Raw genomic sequence first — 25,374 nt, 5'->3', positions numbered from 1 at the left:
GCCATAGATAAGGTAACTTTTGTTTTGGTTGGGGTGGGGTGGGGTAGGGAGGGGAGAGGGTTCAAAAGAGCCTATAATGTGTCGAGAGCGGGCCGCCAAGACTAGACCACGATGATCTCTAATGATAGGTTCTCTGAGCTCTTAGCGAAGAATACCTATAATGGAATTAATCAATGTTTAAGTGACGTGAGGCATGAAGCATTTTCAACACCCAAATTAATCTAGTTGTACAAACTAAGTCTTGACAAGATCTAGATTATTGATTTCCTTGATTTCAAAAATTATTTTTGAAATGATTAACTTAGATGTTGTCAACACAATTTATTAACCAAGTTTATCAACCTAATTTGTACAAATAGCATGATTCTTCAACATCCGATAAAAACTAGGCAGGAAAAATTCAATCAACTTCTCTTTTGACCACAGTCTAGACACTAATTTAGTGATTGAAAACTGGCACTATTGCCTCACAACCTAGGAAAGACTCCTATCGCGAAAGAAATAGGGGTGGGTTTGGTTTGATGATACATCTCCTCCTCAATGGAGATCAAGACTAGAAGAAATGATGGTGTGGGGCATGACGAAACTAACAAAACCCAATGACTCATAACTTAGCCCCTTGAGCTGTTGCTCAGAGGTGTCCTCCGAATATTTGGATGCAACTAGAGAGAGATGCGACCCAAGTATTCTCATCCACAAATAAACAACCAATCCAATCTCCAGGAGATATGAACCACTCTCATAAGAGCAGTGAATCTTGCCAGAATTCCCTTTTATGACTAAGATATAACTTCTCGAAGAGATGTAAAATCCAAAACCTCAAGACATCTCAACCTTTAATGACTATAGAATAATGAAATAATATTAATAAAATAAGAAAATGCTTTTTAACGCTTAAGCTTAGCTTCAATACTCCTATTCATGTAAGACTTGAGACTTGATCTTGCTGTTTTGCAGTGCCTTACGCCTTGTTAAAACAATGTTATGAACACTTGTGTCATGGCTGAAAGTGATTATTCGCATTGGTTTTTCTTATGTTATTGTCTATGACTGATTCAATATAAAACTACCTAATTTCTTGGAATTCATTTGAGATAGATGGAGAAACTCATTTCAATCAGGCATAACATTCAACATGTGCCAGAATCTTAATGTATTTACGCCCAGAAAAGACCACGAAAACTTTTACTCCGTGCAATGCTATCCCTGTGATTGGTCTCAAAGAAAATCTGAGAGAGATCGAGCAGAACTAATCGAGACAGTCTTGAAAGTGATAAGCCACCTATAGACTTCACATATTCTAGAAGAATCAAGAAAGGAGAGAGCAGAATCTGTTGAAAAGCACGTGCTGCGGGAGAAACCTAGCTATAAATAGAGTTAGTAGGGAGGGAAGATGGCAGAAAATTAGTGAGCGAGAAATAGTCTTGTGGTCACTGTTCTATTTATGTAATTCCTCTGCTGTTATCGTTCTTCTTCAATTAAGGATTCATTTTAATTTCTATTCTTACTTTCTTAGTTTGAGCCCCATCAAATTGGTATCAGAGCACATGCATCCTGATGGCCAAAAAAAAAAAAAAAAAAAAAAACGGCAGGCTAGAATCCATGGAGAAAGATTGAAGAAGTGAAGTCTAAGATGCAGCGACTTCCAAGCTTGGAACGGTCAATGGAACAACTGGCTCAGAACGTAGCCAAAATGATGCAATCATTGGAAGAGACTACGAAAAACAGTTACGGCACTCTCGAATCCAAGGGCAGGGACGAAAGGAGGTTCAAAAGGCGGTGGATTAGGAAGCATTACTGGAAAACAATTACTTCTGACCATCCCCCTAGGGGTTGTGGGTGACCAATGAACAATAGAACGAGGAAAGTGGCCAGAAGGTTTGGGGGAAGTCAGCCAAGGAAGTGTAACAACTGCCGTGGATCATGATAGGGAAGTGGATAATTGGAGAAGGGTGAGGAAACTGGAAATGCCCATTTTCAGTGGGGAAGATCCAAATGGGTGGCTCTTCCGCGTGGAGAGATACTTTGAGATCAATGGATTGTCGGAGCGGGAGAAAATAGCAGTGGGAGTAAGTCCGGAAGGTGATGCCCTTTCATGGCTGCAGTGGGTGGAAGCAAGGAAGCCGTTCCTGGAATGGCAGGAACCGCGTTTTCAACCGACCCAGGAAGGCAGTCTATGTGAGAGTTTTTGGCGGTGAGCCAAGGTGGGACGATGGCGGATTTCAGAAGAGAATTTGAGGTACTGGCAGCCCCGTTGAAAAACCTCCCCGATGAAGTGCTGGAGAATACTTTTGTAAATGGGCTCTTACTAAAAATCAGGGCTGAGGTTAAGTTATTGGGCCCAAAAGGATTGGGCCAGATTATAGAAGTGGCCGAAAAAGTGAAGGACTAGAACATGGTGCTTAAGAATGTTAAGGAACTCAAAGCCCAGAAAAATCTCAAAAGCAATCCAAACCCAATCAAAACAAGTTCGTTCCCTACGAAGACGGTGACGGTGGATGATAGATTTGTGAGCGGTCGGAGAGAAATACCCATTAAACCAAATGGAGGACGAGGCGAGATAAGGGCTTATGTTTCCGTTGTGAGGAGAAGTATACAGTAGGCCACAGGTGCAAAAATCAGAAGCTCTAGGTACTGCTGGTATAAGAACACGAAGAGGAAGGGGAGGCAAGGCTCGAAAATCCAATAGAAGAGTCGTCGCTGGAGATAACAGAGACAGTGGAGCTGTCGCTCAACTCCGTAATAGGGCTGGCCACTCCGGGTACCATGAAATTAAGAGGATTAATCGTATCACGCGAGGTAACAGTTTTAATTGACTGCGGGGCGACTCACAATTTTATCTCGTTGAAATTAGTCCAACAGCTGGGGCTTCCAACTACTGAAACAAACAACTACGATGTCGTCATGGGCACAGGGGAATCGATGAAGGGAAAAGGAATGTGTAGAGGGGTAGCGCTGATAATGCAAGGGCTCACGATTGTGGAAGATTTTTTGCCACTGGAATTAGGCAGCACAGGTTGTACTGGTATGCAATGACTTGGCACACTCAGAAGCATGGAAGTTAACTAGAAGTTATTGACCATGAAACTCCGAATGGGAGATGCTTGGATGGCACTAAAAGGAGAACCAGGGCTTAATAAATCAGGGATTTCATTGAAGATTATGATGAAAACGTTGCAAGAAGAGGGACATTTAGAAGGGGAGTTGAGGAAAATGGAAGTAGAACCCCCTGCACGAGTGCTAAAGATACTTCAAAAACATGGGCAGGTGTTTGAAGAGAAAGGGGGGTTGCCCCCAGTCCGAGAAGTCGATCATGCCATTCCGTTGAAGGACGGCTCGAAGGCTATGAGTGTCCGACCTTATCGGTACCTGCATTTTCAAAAAAATGAGATTGAGAAGTTGGTCAAGGAGATGCTAGAAGCCAGAATCATTCAACCTAGTGTTAGCCCATTTTCTAGCCCCGTGCTCCTCGTAAAGAAAAAGGATGGAAGCTGGCGTTTTTGTGTCGACTATAGAGCATTAAATAAAGCAACTGTGCCGGACAGATTTCCTATTCCAATCATCGACGAACTACTTGATGAGCTCTATAGGGCAACAATATTCTCAAAATTGGACTTGAAGTCAGGTTATCACCAAATAAGGATTCGGAAGGAGGATGTACACAAAACAGCTTTCAGGACTCACGAAGGACATTATGAGTTTCTAGTCATGCCGTTCGGCCTCACTAATGCCCCAGCAACATTTCAGTCACACATGAATCAAGTATTCAGAAATTATATGAGGAAATTTGTTTTGGTTTTCTTTGATGACATCTTGGTGTACAGCAAGGATGCATTGTCACACGAGCAACACCTGAATATGGTATTTACTGCATTAGAAAGGCACCAGCTGTGCGCAAACAAGAGGAAATATCTCTTCGCCCAGCCCAGATATAATACTTAGGCTACTTGGTCTCACGGAAGGGGTTTCGGCTAACCCAAACAAAATTTCATCCATGGTTAACTGGCCAACTCCTCGAAGTCTGCGAGAGCTCCGAGGATTCTTGGGGCTAACGGGATATTACCGAAGGTTTGTGCTATGGCGCCATCTCCTGGCCATTGACATAACAATTGAAAAAATGATTCTTTTGGCTGGAACGAGGAAGCAGAGGTAGCATTTCAACGATTAAAACAAGCTATGACAACGGTTCCTGTGTTAGCCTTTCCGAATTTCTCGAAACCTTTCATCATTGAGACAGATGCTTCAGGTTTCGGACTAGGTGCAGTCCTCATGCAGAACTAGCAGCCCACTGCATTCCACAGTCAAGTGTTGTCGGCAAGGTCTCAACAGAAGTCCATATATGAGAGGGAATTGATGGCTATTGTGTTGGCAATTAAAAAATAGAGACATTATGTGTTGGGAAGAAAGTTCATTGTTCGCACAGACTAGCACAGCCTCAAATACCTCCTAGAACAAAGGGTAATTCCGGGGGATTTTCAGCGTTGGGTAACTAAGCTGATGGGGTTTGACTTTGAGGTTCAATGTCACCCCAGATTGGAAAATAAAGCAGTTGATGCATTATCACGCCTTCCCTGCCTTGTTGAACTAGGGGCACTCATTTTCACTAAATTACTTGATACACAGTTGATTGAAGCCGAAGTGGAAAAAGATCCTGTGCTGTCCAAAATCAAGAAAAGTTTGCAAGAGGATCCGGGTGCTTACCCACGATACTCAATCATACAGAGAAGATTGTTGTACAAGGGATGATTGGTAATACCTCGCTCTTCAACATTAATTCCATCACCACTGCATGAGTTCCACAGTATCACAGTGGGAGGCCACTCCGAGTTCCTTCGCACTTATAAAATATTGAACAGGAATTTGCACTGGACCGGATGAAGGCAGATGTAAAAAGATTTGTAGCAGAATGTCCAGTTTGTCAACAAAACAAGGTTAATTCTCTTTGCCCTGCCGGGTTACTACAACCTCTACCAATTCCCCATCTCATTTGGGATGACATTTCAATGGATTTTGTAAAAGACTACCTAAGTCGTCTGGATACAATGCAATTTTGATATTGATGGATCGTTTAAGTAAGTACGCACATTTTGTGCCACTTAAACACCCTTTTACAGCATCAGGTGTCGCGACAATTTTTGTAAAGGAAATAGTGCGACTTCATGGAATTCCCAGCTCCATTATTTCAGATAGGGATAAGGTATTCCTAAGCCATTTTTGGACTGAACTATTTCGGCTGCAAGGGACCTTCCTCCGTCGAAGTACGGCCTATCACCCTCAAACCGATGGGCAGACTAAAGTAATTAATAGATGCCTAGAAACCTATCTTCGTTGCTTCTCTTTTGATCAGCCCAAAAAGTGGTGTTTATGGCATCCATGGGCTGAGTACTAGTATAATACCACATTTCATTCTTCAACAAACACAACTCCCTTCTGAGCAGTGTATGGTCAAGACCCCCTCCATTAATCCGCTATGGCAATCAAGTCACAACTGTCGCAACGACGGAACAACAATTGAAAGACCGAGACCTTATGCTGGAAGAATTAAAGTCCCATCTCCTCCGTGCTCAAGAGGAAGAAAAGAGAAGTGGACTAGCACAGGAGAGATGTCCATTTTGCGATTGGGGACTTGGTTTATGTAAAGCTGCGACCATACCGCCTGCGTTCATTGACAAGAAAGGAAAATGAAAAATTGGGGCCTAAGTATTTTGGTCCGTTTGAGGTAGAGAAGCATATAGGGCCAGTTTAATATCTTTTGAAACTGGCTCCAGCTGCTACAGTACACCTAATCTTCCATGTGTCACAACTGAAGAAAGCAGTGGGCGTAACCGAGGCCAGTCAACTGTTTCCATCTCATCTTGATGCGAACCTTGAATGGGTCGTGGAGCCTGATCAAGTCTTGGGAGAACGTCCAGGTGGAGAGATACTGATAAAATGGAAGGATCTGCCTATTGCCGAGGCAACCTGGAAATCAGCAGAAGCTATCCTTAAACACTTTCCAAGCTTCCACCTTGAGAACAAGGTGTCTTGGAAGCCCGGAAGTATTGAAAAGCCACCTATACACTTCACATATTCTAGAAGAATCAAGAAAGGAGGGAAAACAGAATCTGTTGAAAAACATGTGCTGGGGGAGAAATCGTTAGAAAATTAGCTATAAATAGAGTTAGTAGGGAGGGAAGATGGCAGAAAATTAGTAAGTGAGAAATAGAGTCTTGTGGTCACTGTTCCTTTTATGTAATTCCTCTGCTGTTATTGTTCTTCTTCAATTAAAGATTCATTTTAATTTCCGTTCTTAGCCCCTGTTTGAGCCCCACTACATTAAATTCTATTACATTTCATTTTTCTCTTTCTTATTTTCAACCACACAATCTTCCATAAAATAATATTACGCGTAAATCAAAAAAATTTCACTCTTTTTCAACCATTCATTTTTCAAAAAAATATTATTCCCCCCATTAATTTTTCTACGTAATGAGGATCAAACAGGGGCTTACTTTCTTAGTTTGAGCCCTATCAGAATGCTGGTCAAGAATTTAGATTTTTCAGGTAATAATTCTTTAAAGGAAAGGAAAATTTTCTTTTTATAATATTTCTAAGCAGATTGTTGATCTAAAATTTCAAAGGAAATGAATAGCTCTTGAACCACAGGGTCCCTGAGGAGTTCATGTGCGACAAACACAAGGTGGCAAAAGAGTTTTTTCAGCTACCTGAAGAAGAGGGGGCAAGCTTTTTCTCAGAAGACCCAAAGCAAAAGTGCCAACTATATACAAGCATTGACTACAACAAAGAGAAGGTGCATTTCTGGAAAACCAATTTGCTTTACCCTTGTCATCCTCTTGAGAATCACACACAAGAATTGCAAACAAGTCATCCTCTTGAGTTCTTGTTCTTCAAGTTCTAAAAGATGACGAATGGCTTGGGATTGAGCCTGTTACTAACACATTTTTCGTCAATATAGGCCATATATGCTACAGTATTCACAAGTTTTTCTTCAATGGAAGGAAGATTTCAAGGGAGACGAAATAGCTGCATAAAATTTCAAAAATCTTAATAGATATAAGTAATTATCATCAGCAAAATTAATGCAGAAACAGGGCTTTTCGGAGCATATAAATATCCAAGAATGCTGCTTGTGCACTATGGAAAAGAAGTAAATAAACCCATACATTGTACAAACCAAAATTCAACCTAGGTAAAACCTAATTCCGATTCTCACCATCAAACCAATTAAGCGACGGCATTAACTTAAATAGAAGTTGTTTTAATTGATCACTAACCACCGCATTTCCCAAAATATCTAATTGTATCAAATTCAAGCCCCGGAAAATAAAAAATGCATCCCAATGATTTGTCAAATCGACCCCTACATTTGCGAATTCCTCAAAATTCCAATCATTTTTTACTGCATGTGTCATGGGAAATGAGCACAGATACCTTCTTGTGTCAACGGAGTGAGCACCAATCTCATTGTATGAAATGTCCAACACTTTTAGTGATTTCAGCATTCTTAAGGGATCCAATGCAGCAAAACTGCAAATTTTATTGTTGCTAAGGTTCAAGCAAGAAAGCAATTGCAGAGCCTCCAAACCTGTCCAAGAATCGAACAAAAAGAAAAAAGACAAAATGAAGTTAGTTTCCTCACCACTACTAACAAGTAAAGATGCATCGCAAAATATCACTACAATACGCAGAGAGAGAGAGAGAGAGAGAGAGAGAGAGAGAGAGAGAGAGGGAGGGAGGGAGGGGGGAGAGAGAGAGTACTGAATATAACAAGTCAATGTCTAAACTATTCAATACTCAATAATAGTAGTCCTATTTACATGCAAAGCTTCCCACCATGAACGAAAACTTGCTAGGATAACAAATGAGAAAAATTTATAAGCTATAACAATGAGAACAAACTAAGCCTTATTTTCACCAATTATGAATATTCTAACGATCTATTTGCTTTAAATTTCTTTTAGATGTACCATTAAACCGAATGGAAACTAATGTTTCTACAAGAATATCAAGCAACTTCCAAATTTACGATCACCAAGTCTGTATTTTTGGAAAGTAAACTCCCTCATTAGGATTGCAATTTTGGCTACGAATCAAACTCTATTATCTAACCCCCCCTATGTCTATAACTATTTAAATTTATAAAGTGAATTAAATTGAAGAATTTAACTGTATTTCTTGCCATGCTTTCTCCTAACTCAGCAATGGATTTGCTCCATAAATTGGAGAATGATGCACCTCCGTGTATCAAACCTATGATTTCACAAGAGGCATTTTGATGAATACAATTATTTAAATTGACATATGTGATAAATGTGGTCTTATAACACAGCTGAAAAGACGACTAAGAACTATTTGACAAGTGATTGGTCTAGTCAATTCAATCCACAAAATAAACTATTGCCTCTTGCTGGAGGGGGAAAAAAAAAAAACATAGGGAATAGAGGCAAGCAATTAATATTAAAGCACTTCTCCCCCTTTTCCTTTATTAGGTGGATACCCCCATATATTAATGTAAAGATTCACATCCCAGCTAGTAACTATACAATTCTATCAAACCACCAAGTCTGACAGTGATAGATCAATGACCCCAATATTTAAAAGATGCAATATAAGTGTGTATTATGCCCTACCTTCAATTGATCGGATTTTGTTGTGGCTGAGATCTAACATTTGAATCCACAACAATCGCTCGACATTCCCAATTCGTGACAGTGAGAGGTCATTGAGTCGAAGACAGAAATGAGAGTCCATACTTGGTGAAATTGAATCTCCATATTGATGGCAGTATCTCAGAATAGATTCCATACTCAATGTCACCTGCAAAATAATCACTCAATTATCAGAAGTTTAAAGCAGAAGTCACTAATTCATACCTGTCCGTATAAGACATGCTCTTATGCAACTTACACCCAACAAGAATCTGTAAAGTAAAATTGACATTTATGAAACACAGCATATTTACGGTATAAAATGATATCATTATTGGACCCAAAATTTTCAAAAGAATGGATGCATCCACAATATTTGATTCAGACAGCATGATGTCACCCCATCAAACAGGAATATTCGTCTCGTCTCAACCATAAACTGCAAATAAGCAATGCTTGGATTATTTCTCTTTCCTAACCACAGTTCATGTGCTCTGGGTCACCAGCTTCATTCATTGCAAGTAGCGTATATTTGCACTCAACAGTTAAAAAATAAATAGATAAATAAAAATTAAACAGCTGTAATCTCTTGAAGGAAATGAATTTGAAATTGAACTTGAACTTGAAATCCTTTTTAATTCTATAATAAACGACTGCATATCAAACAGAAGTACATTGAGAGGCTGCAATTTGCAAAGCTACTTTTTTTTTTTTTGATAAGTAATCAAATAATTTTATTTCTTAAAAGAGAATACACGGGGGTGTACAATCACTTTAAGCCATTAAGGAAAAACATGCAATTTGCAAAGCTACTGAAGGTCAGAAATTCTAAGGAATAATAATTTATATATAATGGATTGTGCCTCCTTAATGCTCAATAAACAACTTTAATTCAACATCTGACAGCTAGATTATGGTCCCATATTCAATAAACAATAAGTAACTAACAAGCATGAAATGGAGCAATATATCTACACGCAACAGTTGCTTTTCCAAAGTAACAATACCAACTACAAAGAAAATGAGAGAGAGACCTGTTTCAATAGGACTAAGGTGTGCTCATCCTCATAATAACAAATATGTACAGGGTCCAACTCCATCAAATCGTGATACAATCCAAGAATCTCTTCGTAATGGACCTTAACTCCATCATTTGGGATACAATATGAAATCAATTTACTTTGTGCCATCAGTAGTCTTGCAAGAGTCAGTTTCCCAATTTTACTACAGGAAAAAGAAGAGAAAAATGACCAATATTTGCTAAATAAATTGGCTTCTCCAAAGACCCCATGTATCGACTAAAATGGATCCAGCTTACCAGTTTGTTGATGACAATAGATCTCGGCAGTGAGCAATTTCATTGGCTATGGTCTTCATACTCCAATCAGAAGCCTTTGATTTACCCTCCTCGGTGATTTTCAATTGGTGAAGTGGATTAAGCAAGCTTGCATCATGAGATTCTGTAATATGTGGGTGGAATTTTTCGTTTTTCCATAAAATTCTCGGTATGGTTTGCCCCTCTGTATGTTCTCGATCATGGGAAGGTACGCACAAAGAGAACTCTATATACGAAGTCTGACTAAAGGATACACCATTTGTGGATACGATACCCGGAAACTGTGCTACGACAACTTTTACAGGGCTATCCTTTAGAAAGTGCACTTCATCAGGAAAGTTTAGGTAAGTTAACCAGGCTTGGGCACAACCAAATCTATTTGCTGAAAGTGGTCTCCAAATAACATCATCATTAGAATAGTATTCATATTCAATAGTGACGGTAGAAGAGTTTACACCTTCCACTGCTTCGCTGAAATATAGTACGATGGGAAACATTCTATCTTTGGATTGGAAATGTATTCTTGGAAATAAATTTCCACAACCGATGTAATCATCAACTGATAAATATAGACAACAGCCATGAGGAGGCCATGAAGAAAGTAGGAGGGGCTCCAGTTTAACCGTTTGATCCAGAAGCCAAAGATGATAAAACCAACCACTTTGATCATCCGGGTCTGTAAATAGAGCATTACGTACAAACTCAAATTCCTCTTCCAATATGCTCTCTTTGTGACTATGCCCTTTTCCTCTTTTCTCGAACAGATGAGACAAAAGCACACTGCAAGTTCATTGATGAAACAAATAGAGGATAAGCATACCATATAACAAAGCTCATATAGTTAGAAATAGAAATCTAACAAAAATAGTAATGTATTAATACCTTCTGTTATGCCAGGCAGAATAATTGCTAAAATTATCAAATATCATATCCGTCGTGTATTGCAGTTCCTCCTCATCTGATATCTTCTTCAACATTGTTATGAACCTGGAAGTAGAGGCCCAATAGATCACATTAACAAATACAGCTAACAATCACCTCTCAAGAAATCAAATTTTCAGTTATTAACCTCCTGTAGTTCCAGGCATGGAAATTCCGGGAGTCCAACTTCTGAAACTTGCCCAAAAGCCGCAATTCCTTATCCATGGAAGAATGACCCTTGCTGAGGACCCATTTGCGATGATACCACGCACCATAAGACTTAAAATTGTTCTTCAATGCATTTTCTACCTAATGAAAATTCAAATAAACAGATTAATGTGGAGTGCATTCAATTTTCTCAATGCATTTTCTAGTCAGTGAGAACTCACGCTAACTGATTACTGGGCTGCATAATCAATTTATAATAGGACATACTTATTGTAAACATAAAATTAGAGAGAATCTACAAATTAATTTCCCAAAACATGCTTGATTCTCATAAAACAACTGAAGTGGAAAGAGGATGAAAAATTACAACTCTTAATTCCTCATTCAGAACCAACTGGATAGACTCGGAATCAACTTCCGTCTCTGACTGGTGATCGAGAAAGTGTTGTACAGCAAGTTTTCGGTAATTCCAACCTGTATAATGCTCTGGATTCACTACTAACAACTTTGCACTTGTTTCTAAAGCTTCTTTTGTATATCTGAAATTCAGAAAACAAAATCAATCGACCCCTAAAATTGACTGACTATAGATAATAATAATAATAATAATAATAATAATAATAATAATAATAATAATAATAATAATAACAACTAACATTTTGTTATGATGGAGGTGAAGGAACTGAGACTGGAGATCACGAAGTTCAGCGGCTTTTAGGTCTGAAGCTTCTTGCTCATCTTGACTTGGGGTTTTACGTGATATCCCGTGCATTTTCCTGTATCTCTTTCTTCGTTCTCCAACTTCTGTTATTTGGATCTGGCAGGAAGAAAGAACTCCCTTCCTGGGCAAGATAAACCCGCTCGTAATCAGAGAAATTGCAACTGTAGTCCCCGAAGTTTGGTTCATTAGCTCGTGGGTTCCTAACCTATAAAATTTATCATGTTTATTGAGAATAAAATTCCTGCACATCAAGAACTTCCCTGTTTGGTAGTGATTCTTTAAAATTTGTCTTAAACTTTGGGCTCCATTATGATGTGTTTTTGAGGAAATTGTATTTTTCTATAGTAATTTTTTGAAAATTATGTGGTTAAAAAATGAGAAAATTTTTTTAATTTACATGTCATATTATTTTATTAGAGAATGTGTTGTGTGGCTAAAAATATGGAGAAAATGTATTATGAATAAAATGAAATCCAAACTGCTCGATCATACATTCTTCCATATTTACAGTTGATAGAAAAATAAAAAATAATGTGTTCGCAATATATTAAAAAAATTTATGTTTTGACATACACGATTTTTAGAACAAATATTATAGAAAGATTAAACCAAAATCAAAATCTACGGTTCGGATTCAAATTGATTCTAGTAATTACATGAACAAATGATTTCATTAATAAAATATTTGAAGTGGAATGGATGATTTCAAGTATTGAATTACTCGAACCAGGTCACCCAAAGTCCGAACCTAACTACACATACATTAATAGAAATGAATATAGAACAGTATTTCGTTACTACATAAACATCAACATAACAATAAAATAAGCTTTAATTTTTATAAAATAACGACATCAACTAGAATAAATTATCATTTTCCGAAAATTTGAGGTCATAATAATACCAGAGGAAAAAACAGAATAAAGAGAATATGATAAAATCATATCAGTAACCAACAATAAATTCACATTTTTAAAAGTTGTGAAGTAGCCATTTGAAACCAATCTGCCATAGCTATCATCCCTCACACAGAACGGCAATAAATACACAGCTCTTCTTCTTCATCATCACCACATAAAAAGGCATGCTTTTTCCTGATCAATCCCGAAATGCACATATACTACAGTATATCATGCTTTCTTCTGTAGTTATTTCCAAACACTGCAGAGCACGGCGTTGAGTACATCCAGTAGGTGTGCACTTCCATCCTTGCTGAATTTTCTAGCCCATCCATAACTTCAGAACTCTGTCCCTACCACCAGATGCTACTTTCTCACCATCGGGACTCCAGTCGACTGCAAAAACCTGAAGAAGACAAGTTTTCAATTAGAGCTTCTCGTCCCCTACCACCCCAAGTAAATATGGACGAAAGCCCACAAAGGGATGCTGTAGGAGGCATTAGAAAAGATAAACATTACTTCATCTGCGTGGCCAGGAAGGTCTTGTTTCAACTTTTGTGTCCGGATATCCCAAATCTGCGAAAGAAAATTGCATTACGATCGTTTAAGCGCCACGAAATATGAAATTAGCATTGTTAGTATCTATGTGAATGATTTTTGCAAAGGCCACTGTGGAACGTTGATATAATAAAAAAGATAAAGAAGCAGATATTTTAGCAAATAGAAAGGCAAAATCACAAGGGAAATGACCCGTGTTAGAACTGAAGTTTTATGAAATTGATCGATATATTCTACTTACTAGCATGATCGGACATTTTCTTTTAAATGGTATTCTTAACCACATAATTAATTTCAAAGAAAAACAATTAAACCCAGAAGTAACGAAGAAAAGCAGTTGAATTCTCCGAAGATCCCTTGCCTTTAAAGTCGAATCTTTGCTCCCACTCAGTAGCAACCTACTGTCTGCCGACCAGCTGTAGCAAGAAAAATGCTATTCAGCTATACAACCTGCAAATTGATAAATATACAGAGGAGAGTTCTAACCTTATTTGATAGACAGGCCCAACATGACCACGAAATGCAGCAACGAACTTTCCTGTAATACCATTCCACAACTTGACTGACTTATCGAAGGAGGCACTTGCAATCCATTGCCCATCAGGTGAAAAGTAAACATGATTGACGAGCTGCAGGGGAACAAGTTGTGGCTCAGAGAGTAAGCATGAGAAAGAATCTCAGAAAAGTAGTTACTTCTTGGGTCATAACGCTAAGAAAATAACAGAACATGTAGTTCTCCGACCTGCTAATAAGTAATTAACATTTAGACTTGTATACTAGAGAATTCTGAACCACTCCAGATTTCTTTCTTTGTGAAAGCTATAGAAAATAAAGCAATGCAAGCTAATAGTTCTGCTATATACAGGTGATTTTGAACGGGTCCAATCACCACACCAGCCACCATCAAAAAATTTCTTAATTACAACCAACAAATGACAAAATAAAATCACTGTCACCTACAGTAATGCAAATTACAGCAGGGAAATGGCATTCTAGCGGTGTGACCCAGGGAAATGGCAAATTCGTGTCACCTACATCCACCCAGGCCCCAGTTGTACACTTCTACATGTTAAGGAGGCCAAAATAATTTTTTTCATCTAAAATATATTCGATGACATGGTAAAAGAACAATACGACACTAATATCCAATCACCCATTTGGAGTGTTGAAAGTTCCACCCAAATAAATATCAGGTATAGCAATAACCATGTATTTCAACAAAACCATAAAAGTACAGGGATATTTAATATGATACCTGTTGATGACCAGTCATACGAGTTTTGGGGTGTTTGCTGACAGCAGGTTCCCATAAAAACATGGTAAAATCATCTGAGCCTGAGACCAAACGTTCGGGAGCATTGCCCCTCATTTTCTTATACCTTTCTAAAGCTACCTGGAGCCACAAAAATTTAATCAAAAAAGGCATCCACTTGAGGTAATCTTAGCTGACAAGACGATTGCTTTCTTTACTTTGAGCCGAAAGGATGGGAGCAGCTGAGTAAGGGCAGAGAGGAACTAGGAAGTAGGATGGGCAATGCAACTTAACTATTGAAATTTATGCACTGCCCTAAGCTGTTCGTGAGAGGAATAAGAATAATAATGCCATTTTTTGTTGGAATTATTATAGCAGGTTAGATGAAAGAAGCATTCATATAGGAAATCTGTGTGAAAAGAAGATACCTACAAGGTTAGAAAGTTCTAGAGGACCTCGTTATTAGACTGGTTATGCTTTATGGCGTTTACTGTAGGCTGTTAAAGAACAAAATATCCATAAGATGAACAAGCAAAAAGAAAATGCTAAAACGTGTTTTATGGTAATATAGAACGAAAAAGATTAGAGAGAGAGAGAGAATGTACACAAACAAGTGGAGGTGGCACCAATTTAGGTAAATTTAGGAAATGACAACTTGGGTGGTTTGGAAGTATCATACTTAGACTTAGAAACCTCTTGTTCATTAGAAATATGTGATATCAATATAACCAGGGAGGAGATGGAGATATAGATCAAAACTAATCCTGTAGAGGTTGCTAAGAATCTAGTTGCATCGATCTTCCAATAGATGTAGCAACAAACAATATGGAATAGTGACAAAGATTCATGGAAGGCTCCTTTGTTATATAATTTGTTGAAAATGAAATGCATAAAAAGGCAAATCATTGTAAAAAGAAAATCAATAAAGTGATTTCATCTATTGTTCCTTTGCCTTGAAGATTCCAAAGATCACGCAATTACCTTCTTCATTTCCTCTGGAGATGAATATTGCTTACAAGTGTGATCGTTGGCACCAGTCCGAAGAACGTATTCTGTGCTCAATGCCAGACTATTAACCCAATGCCCATGGCCCTGTATTTAATGTGAAAAATCAGAAAATATGCAGTAACAGAAAACACAAGGATGCGGTCAGGTTAAGGGAGAGAAAATAGAAGAAACAGCAGAGTAACGTGGACTAAGTTCTAAAATTCTCAAAAATGCAGTCTATCGATAGACGATATAAACCTTCTTGAACAAAGTAAATTAAAATATTTTAGCTACCTTCAATTCACGTATTAACTTCCCTTGTGAAGTCTCCCACATTTTAATTGTACAATCCTGAGATCTGCAAATGTAAAATGATAATGGTTTACTTATTGAATTCTGCTGAACATCTCATAGATCAAGTATTTAGGCCCCTCTTTATATAATCCATTTCAGAATAGGAGAAGGGAAAAGGAGAGGGGCCAGATAACATAGAGGGAGGAAAATATTCCTTCAAAGATCCATTAAAAATTTTGTTCCAAATTTCCTATAGCCTATTTTGTGATTGAAATTAGTTTTAGATAGACAGATGGCATGCATTTCTTTCCTTCTATAGACATTTTCAAGACAACTTACAACAAGAAAAATATGCATTACTTAGCCCCAGTTGAGCCCCATTATTTAAAAACTCATTTTTCTCCGAACTTATTTCCAATCACATATTCTTCCAATAAAAATAATATTATACGTAATTCCAAAACTTTTTCCCACTTATTAAAACATATTCTCCAAGAAATCACTATTACAAAATCTATTCCCCCAAAAAATGGCTTCAAAGAAACACTCGATACTTCTCTCAATCAAATAGATGAATTTGTTGGAACAAAGACTAGGGGTTTATCTTTTGTCATGCAACATTGTTGAAGCAATAGCAGAGGATTTTCATGCGAGTATAATGAGTTTTCAAGTGGGTATTATGACCACGCCCGAAGAAGAGATCAAAGTGGTATAACGTTCACAAGGAAAGAACTGACAAAGAAGAGATCAAAGTGGTATAACGTTCACAAGGAAAGAACTGACACTTGTAGTATTATGTTGCCTTGAAGGGAACGACTAAGATAGATTGATATGTCATCCCCCTTTTTTTAGTAAACCAAGAGCTTTGGATCAAACACTCAGATTAGTTGATTGCTATTCAGTACGAAAACTTAATTTGCAAGAAATTGCTCATAAATTGTAATCTTGAAGAACATACCCAGTATATATTACTCCATCTCCACCCCATTTAACACAGGTTATAGCAAGCGTGTGTCCAGTAAGACACATGACACATTTCCTCAATGAAACATCCCATATTCTTGCATCACCATCTTTACTTGCACTCACAAAGCGACGACATGGTGCATTAAGATGCACTGGCTCCCATGAAATCCCGGTTATCCATTTCTTATGGCCCTGAGACATAAAACATAAATTATATCATTAGGCTCCAAGTTGAAATTTTCGAGAGAAGTGAAGAAAAGAAATATAGAGAAAAGAGTAATGACATCGCAAAATATAGCTAGAAAACATAGGGACTTGTACATTCAATTAATATGAATACATGATATATCCTGTCATCAGGAAAATAGAATTGTGGTGAGATAATAGTAAATAAAGCTTCTGTTATCATCTTCTCTTTAGTCTGTACGTATGGGCAGCACCTTTGCCATCATAAACAAGATTGCTTACTAAGAAGAAAAATGAGAATGTAATTATTTGTATACAAATACTCTCCTTTCTTAAGGATGAGTAAAAGTTCTCACTTTGCAAAAGTAATGCTTTGCACACATAGATAAGAAACTTATGAAAATTAAAGTGTTTCAGATCAAGTGTGAGAGATAGAAAACACATTTATCAGTATGAGATTAATGTCATATAATACTGAATAACACTCGATGTCCCTCAATGTGAGGTTCTCTCATTAAATAAAACAAAACCAAACTAAATACGGTAAAAGAAATATATCTATATGTGGTACAACATAATTATAATATAACCGTAATCCTCTGTAATCTTCGATGATCTTCATAATCTTTATTTAACCTCATTAACATCTCCCCTCAAATTGATACCGGTAAAGGCATCAATTTGCAACAACGGTGACAATACTTGTGCTCATGAAGAAGAAATCCAAATCAAAGCAGCCATCTAGGAGAACTAATGACGACGAGAGACCAAGAACAACAAAATAGTGCAGAAACAACCAAGGACTACTCCAAAGCCACTCTAAGAATACTCCAGAGAGCTCATACTCAAGAAGAATTTCCAGAAGAAATTCACGAAGTGTGCCGACACACATAGTGAGCTCGACCTGCCGGGAGAACTCAGTTAAACACATAATTCGTGTTCCGACAAAAATTCTAATGCCAATACACCAGCCAAATTCCAGCAATACATCGCTGACCAAAATGCTGCAATTGGAAAAAATCCCACCAAACAGCTTACACAAAAAAAAAATAATAATAAATAAATGAATTCCTCCTCTGAGAATCCAAAACCATCCAAGTTTGATCCTCTTTCGGGAATCTAAAACTTTAGCTCATCATCTGAGCAACCAAAACTCAACAGTCTGCACTTCAATGTCTTCTCTCCTTAAAATCGCTCGTAAAAAATATTCAAATCTATTTGTCCCAAATTTTAGCTAAGAACATTTTTTTCTTTATGACCGTGGGTGTCCGGGCCAGCTTACGCACACCTCGACTAATCCCATGGGGCCCTGAAATTTACAACGGGGTACTCATCTCAATGACCCTAAAAGAACTCGAACTAATGACCATTGAGCTATCCCTCTATGTTAATTTTAGTCCAAAATAAAATCAATCAACCAATTAACCATAAAATTAATGAGCCTAATTATCCACAACCCAATTAAAATGGAGAGCTGACTAAACAAAAACCAAATCCAGCCAAATCCAACCCAATAGCCATACCTTACCTTAGAATATATCCATCCACAACTCACTACATATATCAACCCACATGATACAACCCATTACCCTATTACACTATAGCCCATAAATCAAGCCCAACCACATAAATCAACCCAAACCATAAACCTTATAATATTAACCCCAAAAGAATCTAACCCATCTCTTAAGCCCAATATGACTCAAGGCCCAGTAACGCTAGACCACACCCACCAAACTCAAACCTACCATCCCCTCATAATTGTTTCCATATACACAGCCCAATATTCATCCCATTTAACATATAACCAAGCCCCAATAAACATCACTAACCAGCCCAGCCTTCAAAAATCTGGTACAGCAAACTCAATCCCAATTCACGACTGCGATTTTGAAACTGCACAGAAAACCCAATCCACTTCAGCCGACAGCTGCAATTCTACCATAGCCAACCAGCGCGCTTCCTCTCAATAAAATCCCTCACAACTCCACCACAGCCAGCCCACGAAGCCAAGGGAAATTCCGCAGATGTGCTAACCAACGTGCTTCTAAATCTATTTGGAATTGGATTTATTTCGAGGTTGCATGTATGTAAAACAGATGAATCCGACAATGAAAGAAACCGGTAGCCAAAGTAATGAATGGGAGGTGGTGGTATGGTGGGCACCTATACTTTCCTACATTGGTGAGTGGAGGGAAAATCCTGAGACTCGAGGTCTCATAGGCACAGGCGATGACGAGTTCTGTATCAAATTGTTAACCCTCCTTTTTTAAATAAAAAACAAAATGGATTTTGAATATAGAAAATTTGTATGTCTAGAATGATACTGGGGAATTAAAGAAAATTTGGCAATATCATTGGTAGATCGATAGAGATATGTATTGTACAAAAAGAGTGATTGCAGAATATTTGTTTTTAGCTTAAAAAAATCTTTTCAAGAAAGAAGACTGGACGGGAGGAGGGGACACTGTCGTAAGAAAACTAAACCAAGAAAACGAAAGAAAATTATAAAAAAGAGGCTCTGATACCATGTCAAATAATAATGAATAACACTCGATGCCCCTTAATATGAGAGGTTCTCTCATTAAATAGAACAAAATCAAACTAAAAATGGTAAAAGAAATATATCTATATATGGTACAATATAATTATAATATAGCCGTAATCTTCCGTAATCTTCTATGATCTTCGTAATCTTTATTTAACCCCATTAACAATTATGAGGACAAAATTTAGAACATTGAAATGATATTTTACTGAAAAATTATTATATGAGCTCACAATAAGTGGATTGCCAGATGGATTCCCAGTCTGTGGGTCCCAGCATTGAAGTTCTCCAGCCTTGCTTCCACTAACAAGATGTTTACCATCCGGCGACCATGCAATACAAAGTACCCAGTTCTTGTGGCCTGAAGAAAAGGGGAAATAGAACCCCCACCAAAAGCATCTCTTCAATAGCAACTCATAGCAAAAATATACAAAAGAAAGGAAAGCAAGGGCCATAATTGGAACTTGAAACAGCAGAACATGGATACAAATAACTCTAGAGCCACAAACAAAGAACGTAATAAAATAATGATGTTCAATTGGAAAAGTGGACGGCAAAAGCACAGCAAGTGGGAAGATATGATTGTGCATGGTTGAATAGGTTTACAGGTTATAGGCCCAATTCAAAGTCCAAATTACAAAACCACATAAAGATGGCTACTGCAGTTATTAATCGAGCAATGAGGAACAAAGGAATTAATAAGGAACTTGAACATGTGAAAACAGCATCAAATTAAGTGAGGAGAATGCATGGCGCGTGCAGTTCACAGAAAATCATGTTTGAACACAATATAGTAAGTCATCACTGACTAGTAAAATTTCACATCTTCAATATAATCCATGTTAAATTGTTGAAGAGAGTTTAAACTCAACTACTGCTGAATAAGGTTATGGCTCTAAAGAGAGTACAAAAGGTTGACTAAAATTTCTAGAACAGGAAACTAACTAAATGACATGATTTCTAAGATCTGATTGAATATTCTATGCCATACAATCCGTAGTGGAAGCTAATATACAGGGAAACTAAAATAAAAATCTTCCAACAATCCAGATAGATATACAAAATAGCTACAGGATTTGACACCTACTTATTTGCCTTAACTTAGATTTCAAGCAAATGTACTACACAGATTGTATAATTCCATTGAATCGCTTGGAAATAAGATGTAAACATGCAGGGCCAATACGTCATACACAAGAAAACAATTCTAACCTTTACACGTGAATAATGGAGTCTGAGTATTTAGATCCCATAAACGAACAGTCGTATCACCTGACCCGCTTGCCAACTGCCGTCCATCAGGACTAAAGGCAACTGAAAGTACAGCCTCAGTATGACCTGCAATGATAAGCCCACTATACATGCTCAAAAGATGTAACAAACAAAGGTGGTACATGATATGACTGCAGTCAAATAAATATGTCTCAGCAGAAAATCTACAGATGCAGATATTTATCACAAATATGTAATACGGACAAGTTCCTCAATCGAAAGAAGAAATATGTCCATGCAATTGGACAAGTTGGTAAAAACATAATGGAGATTGATAATGTGCATATATGGGTAAGAGCACCATTAGCCCTCCCAAAAGTGCTTTCAAACAATAAAGTTTGTTTCCTTTCATTTAAACACCATAAGATATCCCCATAACTCCTCAAACTGTCTGACGGCACATATAACACAAGGGAACTATATTGGCCCATACTAGATGCTGTCAGTCAGAGCAATATATTACTATGTAAATGCTTCAAATGGTACTTGCTAACAAAAAATATTTCGCAAATGGAATCATAGACATATTTATTGTTCCACTACTGTACAAAGATGTGAAGGACAAGAGAGAGCATTCTGATGATAAGACATAATAACTACATTTACTGAATGCAAACAACTAATGATTGACATAAAACTATGCAAAGCATTAGTAATGGAACACTCTTCCTCCCTAAATTAATATTTATTTTCTGGGAAATATCATGAGTATAAATCCAGAGATATGTAGGTTGCTACATTTGCACCTTTCTTTCTAAAGTGTAAGGAGGCAACTCTTTTTTGAATAATAAAACATCTAGAACTAAGATGCAAAAACATACTAACTTAAAAAGACCAGAACTCATTGTGTACAAAAGAATCTGAACAAAAGCCTGATTGTATTTGTGGTTTAGTCAATTATATATCTTGTCTGGCCTGAAGCTGAAAGCAGACAGAAGTATTCAACAGCGCCTTATTAGGTTTACTTAACCAAATATCATCTTTATCATATTCAAATATGCCGTATTATCATATTTTGAAAAAGATCCATTTACAATCAAGGAATTCCGCCTTCATAAATTAGAGGCAAAAGCGTTGACGTGCTCCGAGGAGCACGCCTTAACAGAATAATAAAAATAAATAAAAAAATATTAAAATACAATATCATAACTCATAATAAAACATCTCAACAAAACTAAACGTCTAATTGCCACTATAAACATAAATGAATTGACAAAGTAGTAAATAATAATCTATAAAGCAGTAATCGAGCCAAAAAACAAAAAAAAAAAAACAAAAAACAAAAAAACAAAAATCCATAATTAGAAATAGAAGAATACAATAATGAAATGACTAACCAAATACATGATTTTTTTGCTTCCTTTGACTTTAAAAGAAAAGAAAGCCAGGAGAAGAAAACAAAAATACAGAGAAAACAACATGAAAAATGTAATAAAAAGAGAAGAGGGAACAGGTCATCTGCTGCTGAAAAGTTCAACTCAATTTTGGGGAGGGAGGCATGCCTCATGGCCTATGTTCAAGTGTTAAAACTATGTACGTAGCTAGTAGTCATGATTTACAATTTTACAGGGATACTAAGATTCAATGTGTTGAATTATCGTAATACATAAATATCCAGATAAAAAATTACCGAATTTTAATTAGTCCTTAATCCAAAATGGTCGACCAATGCTAGATGGAGATGAACCGTAAACCAAATAGACACTCCTTGAACATTTTCTGAAGTCACAATTATATTATAATAGCACCAAAACAGGTCATAGGCTAATCTAGAAAAAGGATTTTGAGTAACCTGGTGTCAATCTATCCTATAAACAAGGTAACTTGAAGGGAAAGAAACAAATTTTTATTCCAATCCCAGCAGTCTCATTTCGACCTTCAATTTCCTTTATTCCACCATAGACCATCAAGCTTTCCAATCTCTTCAGTTCGTTATCTTCCTCCCTCAATGTAGCCCTCCTCTTCTAAAACTGGTTTGCTAGCCACTATTATTTCCTATCTTCAAGCCAACTTCAAGTCACACAACTGGAACATCCCAAAACTTTCAAAATCACATAAAAATGAATGGGAACCTGTGTTTCCTTTGATTTTTGTATATACTTACCTCTACTACACAAGCTGTCAAAGCCTTGTTGTCAAATAATTATCCTGGCTTTCAGCCAAGCGTTACATATCTATCATCAAAAGCATAATCACATCCCAGTCCTACTTCATTGAGTTAAACCACTAGTCTTGGCAATACAGAGGATACTACACAATCAGCCCAAAGCTCAAATACATGTTGCTTTGCGCAACTGCTAATATCATATAAAATATAAGTGCAAGAATATTGTTGGGAGGAATAATTAAACGCACAAAATGAAATCTCATACCAGTAATAGTTGAAGAACAGCGAGTAACTGGACGTATTCGAAATACTGCTTGAGGCTGGTAAACTATTGTCAAGACCTTCTCCAGAGACACTGTAAAAACATTCACACAGGATCTCATTTAATTGTTTCTTATATAATTCCCTACCAAGTTCATTTGGTAAAAAGGATATGATAGGACTAGCTGGAATCCTCACCTTTGTTGTTCTGCAGGTACGAATCAAGCTGCACCACGAGCTCGTGGTTTGATACATAAAATGCATAAGGCAATTTTTCCTCCTGATATAGATAAAAATCTCTGATATTTTAATCAAGCCTACCAAAATGATATAGATGAAGAAATCCAGGCATCTACTGACAGTATAGTAAGGTGTACACATAACCCCATAGAATGAACATAAAATTTATTTTTCTAGCTTTATCTATGTTTCATTTGTACAATAATCTAACTAGATAATATTATTTTCTTGTCTAGAAATTTGGTTAGTCTTTTTCATACCGATAAAATTTTGGTGACTCTTGTCTATACGTACCCAAAAAAAAAAAAAAGAAGAAGAAGAAGAGAGATAAAGAAATAGTTATCATATTGTCTCAAATTTTGAGTTTAAACTGCTCGGTTGAAACGAGCAAACTTAAAGCAGGAAAATGCAATTACAATCAAAATGGAACTTTCCAAATTACAGGTACTGATATTAGTGTTTAATTTTGTAAAAATATCCGCAATCAGTTCCAAAAATTAATTGAGATTTTGCCAAATAAACTTCCAAATTGATTCAAAACCAAGTATTCTCTTAATTATACGGAGCAAATAAACACGCAATTGAGTTTTTTTTTTTTTTTTAAATAAAAAAACGTATAACTCAAGAAGTATGTTTGCAAAACATTAAACACAATTACCTAAACTATCTTATTCAAAATTAAACCCAAAAATACAGATAATTTATTATGAACTCAAAATATCATAAAAAGGAAAAAAAAAATCAGCAGAGCTGTAATCACTTAAAAATCAAATTCCCAAATAAGTACTTACATTGTTGAGGAGCTGATTGACTATTTGCTGAAGTTCCTTGGGGCCGGCGCTTTGCGGGAGGTACATCGACGGTCCCAGAGGCGTACCTTCTGGGTCAGTCAACTGACACATCACGCTGTTTTTCATGTCCTTCCCTTCTTCCATACCCGCTGCTTCTGCATCCATCGCTGATTTTTGAAATTCCGTTGAAACGAATATCTGAGTGTGCATGTGCGGCTGAAGAACCGGGATTTATCAGGGTTTTAAGCTACTAGTTAGAGAAGTGACGGGATTTAAAACGTGTAAATTGTAGTCCCGTCCCCAATCTTTCTAAGGGATTTCATAGTCATCCTTGCATTTGATTTTTGGCACTAGTCATCCCAATCTTTCGAAATTATGCTGAAATCGTACCCAGTCTGTTAGATTTTACAGTTAACTTGCTCATGTGACCTGCAAATGGGTTTTAAGTCAAGGGAAGAGTGAAAATGCAATTAGAGTGCATTTAATTGCAAGCATAAAATTTGTATAAAAAGAAAATGAATTATAAGTAATTCAATTGTTTAGAATTTATTTACATGAAAATTGTTAATTAAATGTGTCTGATTGATTTAATTTTCAACCTATAAAATATATATTTGTCCCTTTTATTGGTGGATAGATGAGAAATAATAAGAAAGAGAGAGTGAATTTCTTAGAAAATAAAATCATACTCCCTCCAAGAAAAATATTTTACTTAATTTTGAGGAAAATATGGTCACATAACTAAAAGTAAAAAAATATTTTTTATGAAAAAAATAGCAATCAAACAGCACAAAAGTAGGAATTTGGATGGAAAATACACATTTTCTATGAAAAATATTGACAATCAAACGCACACTTATTGAATTCAAAATTAAAAAAAAAAAGGATAGTTATATTGACATTATAGTTTATAAGAGAATAAGAACGGATTTGATTCAAACCATTTATTTGTGCTGCCCAAAATATCAAACTTTTAAAAAATTTGTAGGTAAAATCCAAAATGACTATGGGAGAATTGTAGTCAAGATACATACTTGATCTAAACCTTTCATTTGTGCCAACCAAGATATCAAACATAGAAAAAATTCGCAGATGAAGTCCAAAATAACGATTTCCATCAGTTGACCACAGAAATGAAAATTTTTATAATTTTGACCAAACAAGGCAAGGATATTTTTGACATAACATATTTTACCAATTATATATATATATATATATA

General features: G+C 36.7%; 2 protein-coding genes across 4 annotated transcripts; both read right to left on the bottom strand.

Moving 5' to 3' along the window:
- Nucleotides 1-6,594: 6,594 nt before the first annotated feature.
- Nucleotides 6,595-11,913, bottom strand: LOC111411862 (geranylgeranyl transferase type-2 subunit alpha 1-like). 3 transcript variants are annotated; one of them, XM_023042503.1, is made up of 9 exons: nucleotides 11,730-11,913; nucleotides 11,441-11,612; nucleotides 11,054-11,214; nucleotides 10,867-10,971; nucleotides 9,967-10,764; nucleotides 9,683-9,872; nucleotides 8,631-8,817; nucleotides 7,432-7,585; nucleotides 6,595-6,925 (listed from the first exon to the last, which is right to left on the bottom strand). In XM_023042503.1, exons 1-9 carry the CDS (start codon nucleotides 11,843-11,845, stop codon nucleotides 6,895-6,897), a joined length of 1,914 nt encoding a protein of 637 aa, XP_022898271.1. In that variant the 5' UTR covers nucleotides 11,846-11,913; the 3' UTR covers nucleotides 6,595-6,894. The 3 variants fall into 3 exon arrangements, with proteins under 3 accessions (XP_022898271.1, XP_022898269.1, XP_022898268.1); XM_023042501.1 differs by having other exon boundaries at nucleotides 6,913-7,023; XM_023042500.1 differs by lacking the exon at nucleotides 6,595-6,925 and having other exon boundaries at nucleotides 7,049-7,585.
- Nucleotides 11,914-12,619: 706 nt separating this feature from the next.
- On the bottom strand, nucleotides 12,620-24,406 carry LOC111411861 (notchless protein homolog). Its single transcript, XM_023042499.1, has 13 exons — nucleotides 24,156-24,406; nucleotides 23,323-23,404; nucleotides 23,129-23,218; nucleotides 20,697-20,822; nucleotides 19,718-19,845; nucleotides 16,743-16,942; nucleotides 15,785-15,848; nucleotides 15,485-15,595; nucleotides 14,507-14,644; nucleotides 13,738-13,880; nucleotides 13,613-13,667; nucleotides 13,213-13,269; nucleotides 12,620-13,099 (listed from the first exon to the last, which is right to left on the bottom strand). Exons 1-13 carry the CDS (start codon nucleotides 24,363-24,365, stop codon nucleotides 13,016-13,018), a joined length of 1,488 nt encoding a protein of 495 aa, XP_022898267.1. The 5' UTR covers nucleotides 24,366-24,406; the 3' UTR covers nucleotides 12,620-13,015.
- Nucleotides 24,407-25,374: the final 968 nt, after the last annotated feature.

This window comes from Olea europaea, chromosome 16 (genome assembly GCF_002742605.1).
Source record: "Olea europaea var. sylvestris chromosome 16, O_europaea_v1, whole genome shotgun sequence".
Taxonomy (NCBI): Eukaryota; Viridiplantae; Streptophyta; class Magnoliopsida; order Lamiales; family Oleaceae; genus Olea; species Olea europaea.
Note: the sequence above shows the minus strand (reverse complement) of the source record. Positions and strands in the feature narration are given on the sequence as shown.